Below are 16,191 nucleotides of genomic sequence, written 5' to 3'. Positions count from 1 at the left end.
ATTTATTTAATAACTCTTCACTTTTGCATTGTGGTTGATACAGATTACCATTCCTCTTGTGCAGGCTAAACTAACTTCATGCTGTTTTCAACCACATTCCTTCAAATATGAGTAAGTAGGTGTGCAAAACTGCACTTAGAGAGCAAGGTTGGCCTCTGGCATACGTGGCTCTATCACATCACTGCCTATCTCTCTCCAGAATAATGTTAATGGAATACATAAATTCATGTCAGGAAAGTAATCTCATACCAAGAGTTTTAGAGGGATCAGAAAGTTTTTTTCACCACACTTGTAACTTGGAAAGGTCTCCTACTTCCAACTATGTGAATCACTACCCATTAGCAAATGTCCAATTACAATCATGTAAATAGAGCTGAAAAACTTTGCAGAGTTCACCTCTAACCACAGATTATTTTAATCTGTTTTTTGTTCTTATGAAGAAATTTCATGGTTACAGGGTTTGGACTGAACAATAAACACTTAGTTGCACAAATAGTACCTGTTCTAGGAGCGTAAGATCATTACCTGACACACTTTAGAACTGAACAAAGAGTGCTTAGCTTCTTACCCTCCCTTTGTTGTATTATTAAGAATGTTTTTTAAGAAGGTTGGCTATTAAGGCTTGTCAGGCATAATTTATAGTTTATCCTAAAAAAAAAAAAAAAAAAAAAAAGTAAGTTTTTAATGACAGATGTCATTAATTTGCTGCCACATTTGGAAACTGAAAAGTTTTAGAGGTTTCACACATCCTGTACTCCCTAAGTGACACAATGGGTCCATGCATAGGTTCTTGTCCTTTTGTAGATGTTGAGCAAATCCCATAGGCCATTTCCTCACAACAGCTCCAACATTCCTTGCTTAATCTGGGTGGGTCAAAACCTGCAACTTGGGAGTCAAGATCCCCATTAATGACAGTGGTATTAAGAGTTGTCACTCACTTGACATTTGCATCTTGTCACATTCCACAGTCAAAGACATTTGCCTAAGAGAGTAAGCAAGAAGAAATCAGGCTGTGTGTGAAGGCGTTGCAACCCTGATAGCAGCAAGATAAAACTTCGATACAATTATTGATTAAATCTTAATAACCTGTTGACAGTGTAAGCAGTGACTCATGAAACAAATGCCAGTGAGCACATGCTGACTTCTGCTGCCTGTAGCAGAACTGTGGTGTATCCCTGTCAGGCTGACACATGGCTGTAATAAGACAACACCAGCATTACTAGCAGTAAGCAATTCAGAGCTGGTGGAGTTTAAAGAGTAACTTGGGAGAACCACCAAATAAAATGGACTGAACTCAATTCCTGAGCACAGTTTCACTCCAGATCTACCCCTCACACAATAATACTGGAAAAGGAGGCAATTAAACCTAGGACTAAAGAAGACATACATAATAAAGTAGAAATAATATTAGAAGAATTAAGAAAACCTATTACAATTTCACATGTATGTTTGCCTTGCTTAAGAATTTCAAAAATCAGTTCAAACCATAATGCATTAAATTTCACATTAATCCCGAGTTAGAAAAATATTATCCCATTGAACAAACTCAGAAATAACAGATTAAGCCCAGGTGATTTTTCAGCTACCAACAGAGTTATGAATAGAATTTTAGAGCCCTGTCAGTCAACCCTCCCTTCCAACCAGTAGCCCAACAGCACAAATGCCTGATAGGTAAACTAAAGCCACTTCACATTCAAAAGTTAGCCCAAAATATTTAAATATATAAACCAGCAGACCACCTTTAAAGTAAAGAAAGTACAACCACTCAAATTTCAAAATATTTTGACCAATTCTAACCTGTCTCTTTATCCTTTGGATCAGTTAACAGCAACATTTTGGAAGTAGGATTATTTCGGTAGAGAGGGACAAAACACACAGAGGAATCTTCAAGTTTAACCTAAAAAACAAACAAGCTCTGTAGCTGTGGGTACTGCAAAGCTCCTGAGAAGTATTTCATGTATTAGATGCACTTACGGTGTGTTTTACTAACATGCAGAGTATAAGCCTAGCACAACACCCTCTCAATCCTGAACTTCAAAGCACTGGAACATATATAGTATTCTAATATTTTCAGTAAGTAATTTTAATTTAAAACAAATCAAGCTACCAAAGTTAGTGAAGACCTTAATGCCAACTTACTATGATTAGGACATAACCTGGCTTTGAACACTGTTACATGCAGGCAAATGGTGTTATGAAAGACCAGACACATCAAATAAAAACAAACACAACTTGCACTTCTTACAGAATCGTCCAGCTGGGTACTTGTGGTGTTTTGCAAACAATGAATTAAGCCTCAGGGTACAGGGAGTATCAAAGCATTAGGGCAGTGCCCGGGCAGTTTATCTGTGAGGCACTGGGAGGGTAGATAATTGGCACAAGGTGGTTAAGTTGCAGACCAAGCTAAAATCAAAATGCAGCTCTGAGTACCTCACTCTTAGACTAAACTTATAAATGATGTGACACATAAACACAAAATCACTGTGCTTAAACAGCTCTAGATGCACACAGATGACGATTTCCATATGAATATTGAAAATGCTCTCATGTAAGTTTAGGTACAGGCAAAGAGCATGCATAATTTAGCACAGTATGTACTGTACTTTCAAAAATCTGGTCCATTGTGTATGTGTGGGTGTGCCTCTCTCTCTAATTGCACCCATTTGTCAGTTTGCTATGAAACTCAAATCAGTCCTGTGATACATTTAATATTTCTCGGTGCCTGGAAGGAGTACTATGAATATGGATTATTCAAGATAACAACTTTCAGTTGAAACTAGTGCTCCCTAGTTTATGAGTGGCAGAATCCAGGGATTATCCACACAAACACTGGACTCTAGGAAAAAAACAACAACTGGAAACTGCCTGAAATCTGTATTCATGAGCTGCCTGAAATCTCAGTGTGGTCTGGGGGATTCAGTCACTCTTTGCACGCTTCAACTATAACAGCCCTGTTGTCATTATGGCACCTGGGAGCATTACTGTAATGAAAAGGCCAGTCCTACATGCTATACATACACATATTGTATATATACTATACTGCTATGATTGTCATTTTGCTTTATAAGGCAAGGTGCACGTTCACAACATCAGCACAAGCCAAGCACAGCTTCCTGTGTCTGAGCACTGCCAATGCCATTCCACCCTGACTTGCAATAATCCTTGCTATTTGTGTACTCAATGCTTGACCAAAGACCATTGCCATACCAAAAAAAAGTCCTGTGACCCCAGCATGTGGGCTGACAGCCACTTAACACTTGCTAAATAATTATTCATGGTTGCCAATCCTGTCACCTGCTTCAATTCAGATTCACAGAGAGGAAAAAAAAAAAAAAAAAAAAAGCCTGGTATTATTCAAGCCAGTTATTATTCAAGCACCAAAATCCTCATCCTTCAGGTTGTAAGCATGTAATGAGATTGTTAAGTTAGATATTCACTGGGGGATGGGAATCTTACCTTATTACATTTAATTTATTTTTAATGACAATATATCAACATACTTTGAATTATTTTTTATATAGTATATGGAAAAAAACACCAACATAGCAAGAACACTGCCATTACTTACACCCTTGACTAGCTGTCTGAGTGCAGATTAGAGTAGACCTGAATTAAATGAATGCAAAGAGAAATGTGTTGCTATGAGACTCAAATCAGTCATGTGATATATTTAATGACTGATGACAAGCCACAAAATCAAGACAATTCTGAATCAGAAGCCAGAAGTTCACCTTGTGTCTAGCTACTGCAGGAACACACATAGCACTTACTCTCCCTTCTAATGGAACAGCAAATCAATCTCTGGAAGTACAATCAGGCATGTGAGATATGGACACTGAAGCCCTAAACTGTGGGGTCTTTGCTTTTTCAGGTTTCTTTGCATTTAACCCTACCCGGTCCACTAGAGGGCATTAAAAGAGTATTTAAAACTCGTTGCATTCAGGACTCAAAGATGAAGCTATTCACCTGAAACAGCATTTTTCTGGAAACTACTACATATTAATTTCCTAAATGGTAGAAAAGCCACCATATTCCAAACATCTATTTCACCTAGTCCACTTGCTGCTTTGATAGTGCAGTAACAGCTACCAGCACACCCTTTACAACCTATAAAATGCCCAGAATATCAGGTTTCATAGGTGGACTGAAGTCAGAATTTTTAATAGGCCTGCTCAGTCATCTCCAAAACATTCCCCTCAGGTGGTTCAGGAATGGACCCTAAATCATTGGCACCTACAGTATTTATACCATCCACCAATCACATCTGATCAGAATTCCTTTGGGAGAACCCACATTCAAAATTATCAATATAACAATTGGGAAGAATGGAAACAAGATAATCTGTGTGACAGTACCTGTGCAAACTGCACAGTAGAGGCAGAAAACAGAGCTGTGCCATGGTATAAACATCTCTCAAATCCACTTTCTACTCTTTCCAGTAAGGAGGCAGGTCAAGGTCCAAAGCTCAGCTTAGTATTTCAAACTCTCATTAACACTCAGAGGGTTTTAGAGTTGAAATTTAAGCTTATCTCTCATTTGCAGCATGCAAAGTATTTGAAATAATGCAGAACTTGCTGTTTTTAAGAGATGTGCAATCCAGCCACACCAGCTCACCCATAATCATAGACAGTCTTATGAGCACAACCAACAAAGTAGTTTGCAAGCATCTAAGTTGCAGTATGAAAAACATCAGCCTATTACCTCTCCTCCTCCAGGGATCGAAACAACATCAGAAGTGGATGATGATTTCTTCAAGAGTTTTTCATAGTATGCTTCAGCATCTACTTGCAGAACCTCTGGATCTCCTGCTAATGTATCTACCAAATAAAGGTGACCTGTAGTCAAAATAAAACACAAGATATTTTTAATTTGACTAAGAAGCATGAGTTTTAAAACCTCAGTTTCCCCAGCAGCTGCTTGGTGTAGCTGGGCCTTTATTGTTCCCATTAGAGCCTTTTGTACCATCCAACTCTAAAACACTAAAGCCCCTAAAGTCTTATTTACCTCTTGACATGCAATTTTACAAAGTAGAACCATCACAGCATCAAATCACATTTGCCTCCTTTGAATTAAAAAAAGACAATAGCAGATTTCTCTAGCTGTAAGTAAGTTGCTTTAATGCTGGAAGAGCAAAAAAACTTCTTCAAAACACAGCACAAGTTTTACTACTGACTAAAAATATAACAGGATAAAAATTCCAAAGCTTCCACTCTTTCTTGGAAGTCTGCCCTTTTATGGGTCTGTCCATGATCTCTTGTATATCATTAGTTTTCTTTTTTCTTTTTTTTTTTTTTAATATTAACTTCAGTTGGGCACTTTCATAACAATGAAATTATGTCAAAAAACATTGAAATATTTACCTACTTAAGAGTTCCCAAACTGATAACCATCATCTTTTATACAAGGTAACTTTTAATCCATGTGACTCAGTGAAGGGTATTCATGCAAGGTATTTGTTAATTGCACACAAACAAAACCCATGTACACCTGATGCTTGTCACTCAAATTCAACATACAACTTGTACTCTTGAGGAACCAAACAACCTCTTTTTGATGTAACAAACCAGACTGATTGGTGTCTTATCACGAGCTCAAGATAAATATCAGAAGAAATGGGTTAGCAGTCCAAATAGTATCCTCCCAGTCTTCTACTATAGAAAAGTTTCTACAAGCTACACCTGCAGCTCTTGAAAGCCCCAAACTGAGGACAAAATCTTGCACCACACTGCTGTAGTTGGAACCTTAGCTCTGAATCCTCTGTTTTAATCATAATTTGCTCTCACATGGCAGCTCCTGTGACACAAGTTTAATGTGAAATAACTGCACTGATAGGAAGTGCAAGGTAAACAGCTGAGACAATGAACAACCTCACAAGGGTCATTGCAAGAACTCTCTGTATCAAGATTTAGAAACTATGAATCATAAAAGTACCACAAGGTAAATCATACCTTTCCACGTAAAAGTAGGAGCATGGGCCAGGTGAGACTATTCACCCATCATCCTCCCTCCAGCAGTGATCAGTATCTGATTCCTCAGCAAAAGGGTAAGTAACTACAACTAATAATTCACCACCACTCAGTACTGCTTAAAATGCTTTAAACATTATTTTCCTGCCCTTTGCAAGCAATCAGCTTATATCCTGAGGCTTGACAGCAAAGCTATGCAGTCAGAATGCTGAACAGAAGCTACTCTGTAAATGGTTTTCACAGCCTGTTTGTATGTGACAAAATGGGAGAGAAAGCAGCACTGCAACACTGGCAAGTGGAGTCACATTGTAAAATCTCAGCCTGAACTCGGTGCAGTTTTCTTCTGCAGCAGCTTCCCCCAGTGCACCATGTAACACCACTAAGCACAGAAGCCATGTAAGGGAAAGAAACTTAGGATTATTATTAAAAACATAAGTAATTCACTGAAGTAAATCGACAAGTAAATTAATGCTTTACAAAAGTGCAGCATGTAAGACTTCTGTTTAGTGCAAAGCAAAACATTGGCCATGCTAATAAATGGCATTCCAAGGCAACTTAATGGGCATAATCATGTTTCCCCCTCACTGAACAAGACAACTAGTGCCTCACTGGTACATAACATGCTTGCATTCTAAGGTAATAGTGATCATTTGAAGGAAGAAATAATGTCAAATTAAATAATGAGGCATTAGGGAAAACTGATCAACTGATCATTAATACAGCTTTCCATGGGTCTTTTTTTTCTTTTAAAAAAAAATGCTTTTAGACTTCCAGTTACCTTCCATTTCCTGTGTAGTACTCTAAATAATGCTTAAGTAAGTTAGAAGCATATATTCCAGTAAAGGGAGAAAAAAAAACCATTATGAAGAAAACAAATCTCTCTCTGCTTTTGTATATAAGGGGAGTGAGGTTGCTTTAGGGACAATATGGAGCCTATCTTTAGGTACCCTACATAGTGATGTCCTCAAAAAGTTGGGATACAAACAAGAAGTTGTGCTAAGGGTGACTTTTGTGAACATGCCCCAAATTTTGCACACACATGCATGTACCACTGATACTGTTCAGCTGCCATTGGCAGGAGAAAAAAAAAAATCACCAGTTTGAATTGTTTTTACATTAATTAATGTGTTTCCAAGTTTTCCCAGTGAATAAATTATATTTGCCTTACTGTGTATGTCCCTTTTATGCTTTTTTGTACACAGAAACACACAAAACAAAGCTTCAACAAAGCCTAACTATAACTATTGCTACCAGGCACTTGACTACAACAATTATTGCTAAGAGGATGCCACAAAGGTTCCAAAATCAATTGCAATATAATTTATTAACTTGCTTCCAAAGAAAAGCAGCACTCGTCTCCTGTGACTGCTTCAGTCCGAGGCCCCTGTCTGCATCTTGGGATACCAAAACTGCAAAGTTCCAAGGACAGCCTTTTAACCTCATTTGAATTCCAGGATTTGATTGGAATTTAATCTTACCTACTGGCAACAAAAGAGCACACTGTGGTAGCCAATCTGCTAGACACCCAGAGAGGGCTTCCTTCAAGCTGGGTGTGCACAAAGGGTTACAATCAGGGGGGGGGGGGGGGAGGGAGCCCAGAGGAAGGGGGAAGTGAAGGGGGGCAGAAGGAGTGAGTCATAAAAAGGGGGCCTCTTGCTGCAGCTACAGAGCAGGGACCATAAACTGTGAGGAGAGTAAATTCAGGGCTGTATAAGAGGGATTCCTGACATTTGCACTGAAGTGGCTGCCATCCTAAATAGCCAAGGCTGGTGGGCAAGGTGAAGGCATCATCCAGGTGGGTTCTAGGCAGTGGTGGCAATGAAGGGTGTGCAGACCAGACTTTGTCTTTACAGTGCACCAGCTTAGAGGGCAAAGGAGGAGGAAATGCACACAATTCCACTGAAAAAAAAAGCCAACAAGCAACCTTATCCAGGGATAAAGAAGGGAGAAATGTAAACACACAGATTTGAAGATTACAGAAGAGATTTTAACGCAAAAACTAAAACTGCTGCTTCTCTCTTTTGTTTCCATGGAGCAGTCTGGGCACATTCTCAAGCAAGGATGTGTAAGTGCATCTCCTCACTCAAGTCATCTGCCATCAATTTGCATTAAGAATTCGATTTTTAAAGTGAAAAGCTACAGCTATACAAACAAGCAGGCACTGCACAGACAGCTCAGTCACCTTTAGATGACATTGCCCTCCAGCACCTCTAGGTACTTCAGCCAAAAACATCACATAGCTCTGCCACTAAGACATAAACCAAGGCCCTTGCTTCAGTCCTGATCTCTAAACTCATCTTTTTCTAAATCCACTGCTTGTTACCTCTGATTTTCTCCAGAATACAGAGCTGAATTTTATGATGGTTTCATGAAGTGGATGGTTTCATGAAGTGGACAAATATCTTGAGAGGTGAAAGTGGGACTAAGTTCACTTCACTTACAATCTAAAAAGATCAATAATCTTGATAGAACTGATTAACATTCTGCACCAGGTAGATAAATAATAAATGCAATTACAAAATAAGACAGTATTATACCTTAACCTAGAAAATAATTTTTGTAGATTAGAGGCAGACCTCCACCCTTACAGACTCAGCAAGAATTTAACTCTATCAGTTAAAGTAATCAGGAAATATTATTCCATGGGCAAAGGAATTTATTTTCCATAAAACACAGGGTGCACACACTTGGATGTGAAATTCCACAAGTAAAACTACAAGCTCCTGTAATGCCCAAAGGTAAATGCCATACTCTCATCTAATCAGATACTCTGAAGATACTTTTTGGTGATCCTTCTGCAGTGAAACCCTGTGCCATAAAAGAAATAATTAAACTGGAATATTAATCAGACTTACCAGAAATGTAACTCTATAGCAATTCAAATCACCATTACATCCCTCAAGCTCTTTCACTAAACTAGTTGGTTCAGTACCAATGTATTAGTTTCACCATTTTGCCATTATCTAACAAATCAGTTAAAAATTGGGACAACCAGTTCCATCTCTCTGTAAAGATACCTTAAATAACTCATTTAAGTTTCAAATTAGAGTGTACTGCCAATATACTTAAGTTCTTTTTGACCACGAGCCCAGTATACAATTTAATAAACAAGAAATATTTGCTTTCGTTATTAAGAATTTTCTATTCCTCTCTTCACGTGTAGCTTATTAATAATGTTTCCTTAAGCCAATGAAGTTGGTAATGGAGTTATTTCACTCTAGACATACCATTGGCTTGATTAAGATGCATTGAAGTATTGCTGGTACTCCCTGGAAAGACTTACTTGTTGAAAAGCCCATTTCAGAGATTTGTAAGGGCATTTAGGATGCAGCAAGATTGTAAAGCAAAATACATCAACCTCACTGTAGATGAAGCATGAAAAGTGTTATGTCTGAAGTGAATTAATCATTTATCCTACAACCACTTCTTCATGTTCTACAAACACAGAGCATGATACTACACATGCCCATTAGGAATTGTATGTTTATAGAAGAGCCATCAGACACCACAGGATTTGTATCTGGACTGTACATCTTAGTACATTTGTGCAAATTTGTGCATAATTTTATATGTAAAAATATGAAAAACGCCCAAGTCTGATTTCCAGTGATGCAGAATCAAGACAGATAAAAATAACAGTTCTAACTTTCAAGTTTCCTCATTTGTTATTCCATTTTGCCACTTCTAATGCTTGCAATAGCAATACTTTTATTTATTGACTTTATTTCCATGCCAATATATTTCATAATTAAAAACAATTTAAAAACCCCTTGAGCAGGTTTCTATCTTTCTAACAGTATTGTGAAGGAGTTTTAGTCCAAAAAGTATTTCTCTTTTTCCTCTTAATTCAGAAACACTTTGCGATATGAGCCAAACATGCACCAACACAAAATGACAGTATTATCATCACAATATTCAGGAGGGAATGCTCTTGTAATTAAACCAAGCAACTGAGACCTGAGCTTCTAAGACTTACTCTTAACACAGGTGTGTTTTTGTGGTTCCCCCAACAAATCACTTCATCTTCTATCTGGTTTCTTATCAGCTGACTGTATGTCTTATCTACCACTTCAAAAGGGTGTTTTCCTTATCAGCTTCTCTGAAGTCACAACATAAAAAGACAAAGCAGTCATCTAACATAAATTGTTCTCTGTTCTCCTGTGCACTATCACTGCCACACTATGGCAACACAACCACAGCAGTGCCTACAATCTAAACATAACTCTTTTGCCCTTCTAAATCGTGCACATAGCAAAGGTGCTTTCCATTGCCCTCTCACAGGAGTGGGAGCTCAGTGTTAAACAGCAGTGCTTAACACCAACTCTTCTCCTTCCCTTCCAATGAGCCTGAACAATTCCATGCATGTGGTTATCATTAGACAACCGTATTTGTTTAACCTTTCAAAGGAAGGAAGAAGTCTTTGGCACACTCCCAGGACTACACACAGAACCTGACTCTTGTATCCTGAATTTAATTGAGCAAGTTCATGTCAAAACCCTAATTTCTAGTGTAAGTGAAGCTTTGGTATCATAAGAACATGTGGTGGCAACGGAGCCTGAGAGCAAACACCACGGTGTGGTATTTACCCAACATGGAAAGGCAGAGTTCTTAACTATGTGCTGTGCATCAGTACTGAAAACAATGTTCTTCCACAATGCACTGCTTTTCACCATTACTAACACAGCAATCTCTCCTGAAACATAATAGATGAAAAAAATACATTTGCATTACTAGGCTTTCATGTTTGGATCCAAAAACACCATTTATATATTACTTACTATTCTACCACAATTCCAATGGCAAGAAGAGCTTCAGAAGACAAAATAAATACAAATTTCCATCTGTACACAATATTCTAATGTGGAAGCAATAACTGAAGGCAAAAAGAAAATAAATAACCCTTATCCCATTCCCACTTAAGAAATCAAACAGATCCAACAGGTGAGTTCAGTTGCATCTCCACGTGTCACAACTGAAAATTCTGTCACTCCACTCTAACCTGCAGGACTGGAAGATCCAGCAAACAGGTTCCAACTCTATTTTTTCCTCAGATGAATCTTTAGCTGTGTTGCACTTAGAAAAATAAAGCAAGACCCAACTCATAGTACAGATGAAGTAAAATATATGTGTAAACAGGCTACCCCCTGTCCTATTCTACACAGAATGTACATCTGGACTGGCACGTTTTGCACAAAGTTCTAGCTTAATGTAAGCAAAAAAAGCTGAGGTATTATGGCCCAGAAGCAGACCTTATAAATAAAAAATGTAGCATACTGTTAAAAGATGGAAGTGCTACCAGCTGTAACTATGACATATCAGGAATTCTTACTTCTGCACATTTAACTGTCTCTTTAACAGGGCTTAGGTGTAAAAAATGTGGAAGGAGCTTACAGAATAACAGAGATGTAGTCCTGAAGAAAAAGGACACTCAGGATTGTAATTCATTAGGGCTTTAAGGTTCATATTCATGTCAGGTTTTCCTGAAGGAAATTTCATTGATTCAGGGGGATTGCTGCTAATACCTCTGACCCTGTAAACATAAGAATTGAGTTGCTAATGTGTACTGGTTTTCATACGACCAAGAAATGGGCAGAAGTGTTCCTGGAAAAGTCTAACTTCAACTGCTGAAAGCAGTGGTATGAATTTTCTTGCACATGTAAGGAAAAAACTCTATATTTGTCAACTTAATTATTTGTCTGACTCCTAAACAAAACAAAGCATACAAGAAAAACACAAAAGTTTTCCAGAACTGTGTCCCTATTAGGGGCTTTTTCCAGAAGTTATGTCAGTGCTACATCTCACTTCATCATTCCCATAGCCAAAACAGATATGCCAGCAGTAGTTCATAGTCCAGGCCTGACCTCAAATTCAACTCTTAAAATCTAAGAAAAGACAAAATGGCAGGCCCTGAATGACCCTGGAATGAAAAAGACAGAAAAGATTCCAGGAACAGCAGTAGAGCTTTTATGAATCACAAGTTCAAATTTAGATAGTGGTAATTCAATCCTTTACAAAGATGGAAGATCAAAAGAAGGATGCATTGGTCAAAAGCCATCCTATAACTTCAAGAAAAAGAAGACAACATATCCCACAGTGATAAACAAGGAACAGTGAACTGGCAGGAAATGACAACTGAAGTTCAGCAAATGATCTAGCACGAAGATGATTTCCATCCTGTGAGGAGAAGCCAGAGACTGACAGTTAGGACAGTTTCAGAAAATAGCTGTATATTAAGACCAAGGATCAATTAAAATTATTACTGAAACACCCACTCTCACCACCTAGCACCAGGGCTAGTATTTGAGTCCATGTTGAATACACCTCCCTCTTGATAGCACCATTAAAAGGTGGTGTGGGAAATTTAAAGCCACACTGTACAAAGCCCTTATCTCACATCATACAAATTATGGCAGTATGTGTGGCACAGCAGGAGTACCTGGAAGCTCTGGTTTGTTATCAGAAATAACAAAGTTCCCAGAACAAATGAAGTATTGATAATATGAGACAACTGTCTAGATTTTCAGGGATACCAGTTTCAGACATCACATAATTTGAGTTGCATGTGCTTTATACATCTGACAGAGCTACTACTCCCATCAGTAGAGTGCAAAATACTGTCTAAGAAACCTCAGCAGCCTTTCTCCAAATAACTTGCAAGGAGCAATATTCTGTTTCATGCTGATTTGCTACACAATTAATTAAAAGGATCAATGATCAGAGAGAAACATAATTCACAAAATATACCTGCCACACTGCAAGAGCAGTCCAGCTGAGAAGCAGAGCAATGTGGCTTTTTTATCTCCAACAGTACTTAAGTAAAGAATGGCAGCACTCTTAGATAAGGATATAATTAGAAGCTTTCCATTTCATTCAGTTGTTTAGGCTGCCAGGGTAATACAGCCTTAGGAAGCAGTTTCATGTATACTTTATGTATTTAGCTACAGACTGCTCCTGAAAGAGAAGGTTCAGCCTTTCCTTCCCCCTTTCCAGCTTTCTGTCTCCTTTGTATGAGGTGAAGCAATTGTGTGGTTTTGGTCTTTTGCATCAGTTTGTTAAATGGGCAGAATTGCCAACCCAGCAAAATACCCTTATTTTTTTGTCAGATCATGAAGATGATCTGACTGATTCTGTGCAGGTGCTCAGTACCAGTGTGTACTCCAGGGTGTGTGTACTCCAGGGTGTCTGTACTCCAGGGTGTCTGTACTCCAGGGAGTGTGAACTCAGATCAGTCTGTACACTGGTGAGTGTCTACTCTGGTGCAGATGCAAAGCCTGAAATGCAAATGGAAGCCAAGCTGCTCAACACCCTCAGCGCTCAGTTGCAATGAAACATGAGGACAAGATCGATTTGTACAGCCAGAATAATCTCAAAATAAAGCAATTAATAAAAAAAAGAAAAAGAAACAAACAAAAAAATCCTTTCCCCCAGTAATTTCCAGTTTGCTGATTTATTATGCAGCTGGAAATTAATACATCACCTGCACTAGCTATCACAAGCCTCTTAGCCTGTCTCAGAACTTGCTTTAGTAAACAGCTGCAAGTAGTGGAGGAAATATGTAAACATCTCTCTCCTTTCTCTGTGCCATTGTGTCAGCTATTCTACATGTCTTTGAAGGTGCTCCAAAACCAGCATGGCTCAGCTTTTCCCTTTTTCTCCTTTTGGGAAGAGAAAGAAGCAGAAAAGGAAGGACAGGCTGGCAACAGAGGGCTAACTCTGTGCTTGCTGTGCTCTTGACAGTAAGGCTGAGAGTGTTTAAATTCAGTTTACACAGGCTCTTCTGTAGGGACAAAAGAAACCACTGCTGGTGGTTAAAAATGCAAAAGGTTTTGATTGTAATGGCTTGACAATCAGCCAAAGATATGACTAGAGGGAAAAACACAGCAAGGCAGCTATGACCAGAATGAAAGAAACAAGGAAAAACACATGCCTTGACTTCAGAGCAGAAAATTGACTTAGGCTTTGCATAAATGACAGCATACCTCCAAGTTTGCCTGGTCCACAGTCTGCCACCAATGAGAACATGTAGTCTAAAAGCAGAGCCTATTAAAAGGCATAATGTTTCTAAATGGCATCTGTTATGTACTAATAAGCATTACTTAAAGGACACAGCCCTTAAATTGCTACCAAACGTGCACTTATCTGAAACGGCTGCAAGGCAAACGTTACCAAAATGTCACATGACACCATGGGAATTCGACTAATCTAAAAATGTTTTTATTTATTTTGGCTTGGAATCTTTACGCAGAAAAAATATGGAGGCACTTTCTGAGATTTTGAAACCGTGCAGCTTCCCGGGAATGAAACACCAGCAAGAATTACATCAGCAGAGCCATTTGCCATCTGTTGTCAGTAATACCATAAAGACCAGCCACCAGATAGCAGTTTCAAAGGCTACAAACACAACATTTTTAAGCATCCACAGACCTCTTGGTAGCTGAGCAGGACACAGTTTACTTGGAATATGTGCGACCTGAGGGTCTGCCAATCATTTTGCAAAGACAACACAGCAGAATTGTGAGTTTCTGTGCCAAGTGTTTGGGAGTCTCTCAGTACAAAACCCATTACACAATGTGGAAAACACACACCAGCCTGTTCTACATAGGTTCTTCTCACATCCTCACAACCATAAAGTCTGCACACCTCCAACCTGCAAATTTAAATGGGCTTGACTTTCTCATGTGTTGCTTTCTTTCCCTCGAGGGAAGGAGTGTATTCACTGCAATGCTATTATGGAAAGAGACTCAGGTGTGTTTGATGGGGTTTGCACTGTATTTTCTTTTTGAGGGAAGGAGTTAGGATTTTGTCTCCTGTTTCTCTCCTTCTAGACCATAACTATACATTTATGTTAAAAGAACAAAGGGTTCAGTAACTTGTCTTACATGTGACATGGAAAGCAAGGAGCTTATGCCAGCCCTTACATCTTGAATACACACACACTAAGTTCTACCTCTTCTGTACATGAGATCTTTGCTATACTGAAGCTGTACTGCTGCTAATCCATCTCATTTTAGAGTTCTGAGTGGATTTTCTAGATCTGGGAGCCACAATCATCATATATGGTGCCTATAGACTATCCAAATTTTGTGATTCCACCTTCCAGGCTGCTGACCTCCTACCTGTAAACTGATTACAGATTAATATAGAATTTGTGGAGGGCAGGGAGATTTCCATCTTCCTAGAGAGACAGATGGATATTTAAGGCATCATTAGTGTAATTGTTAAACTAGACACACAGGTTTCTCATCTCAGGCTCCAGAGTTGAATATACATTGCTACTCACTCATTGTCATTCCCAGCTTGTTATCAGATAGCTAACACACACAAATCTGGCTTTCAAAGTGTTCTAAATCAAAAAGAACTTGTGACAAGGATGAATTTAAAACAAGAACTTCAAGTTTAACTTTAAGGTTAACAGCTGGCCTGCTTCTCAAAGTAAGGTTTGCCTCAGACCTATAATGGGTTTAGAAACCTGGAAGTTTAAGCAATCTTGCCCTATGAAAGCCAGTTACAGGAACACACCTCAAGACCTAGTTGTATCATCCCTGTAGCAGCATGACAAACTGAAAAGCACCATTTCCACATGAAAAGTTAACAGCCAATTCCAATATAGTCATAAAGTGTGCTGTATACTAAAGCTACTGCAAATTGTTCCATAATTATTTTAAACATAGGTATATATAATTAAATAACAAAGACAAAACTCAGACACTACTTAAACCCAAAGGCAGCTGTCACAAAAGAGGAAGAATGATGGAAGAACTATTTTAAGCATTCAATTTGAGAGCAATGAAGAAGTCAAGAGAAAAATGTGGACATTACCTGAAGTGCCCAACAGTGCTACGTTTGCTTGGACATGAAAAATAAAGTCTCATTCACCTAGGGATATTTTATTCAAAACCATCAGCAGAATTGAGAGCCTTCCAAAAAAAAAACAAAAAAACCCAAAACCAAACAAACCCCAAAAGAACAGCATTATTACAAATGTTTGACTTTCATAAGTGGCTGATAGGAGGCAAAAAACAGAGCAATCTGACTACAGCGCATTTAGCCATAAGCTGCTAGAGGAACTAATGAACAACATCATTATTTTACTGGAGGGGATGAAGTAGGTGTTTTAGATAAATGGCAGCAACTTAACATGTGTTTCAGAAGATAAATTCCCTTTCTCTCCATTTACCTGCTAGCGTGACAAATTAAGAAAGAAGAGTATAAAAACAGAGCAGGA

At 38.5% G+C, this 16,191-nt stretch overlaps 1 protein-coding gene across 3 annotated transcripts in view; it reads right to left on the bottom strand.

Moving 5' to 3' along the window:
• LOC139800792 (protein FAM169B-like) overlaps window positions 1-16,191 on the bottom strand; it is a 37,561-nt gene that overhangs the window by 19,773 nt on the left and 1,597 nt on the right. Inside the window, exons 1-3 of one of the 3 annotated variants that reach the window (XM_071754251.1) lie at window positions 13,946-14,061; window positions 4,702-4,835; window positions 1,798-1,897 (exon numbers count right to left, since the gene is read on the bottom strand). In XM_071754251.1, the coding sequence (XP_071610352.1) occupies window positions 1,798-1,897; window positions 4,702-4,835; window positions 13,946-13,988 (277 nt within the window). In that variant the 5' untranslated portion in view covers window positions 13,989-14,061. Of the gene's footprint in view, window positions 1-1,797; window positions 1,898-4,701; window positions 4,836-13,945; window positions 14,062-16,191 lie in introns of those variants that run through there. The other 2 variants (XM_071754250.1, XM_071754252.1) reach the window with 2 other exon arrangements.

Source organism: Heliangelus exortis, chromosome 11 (genome assembly GCF_036169615.1).
Source record: "Heliangelus exortis chromosome 11, bHelExo1.hap1, whole genome shotgun sequence".
In the NCBI taxonomy this organism is placed as follows: Eukaryota; Metazoa; Chordata; class Aves; order Apodiformes; family Trochilidae; genus Heliangelus; species Heliangelus exortis.
This window is presented reverse-complemented; position numbering and strand designations above follow the sequence as displayed.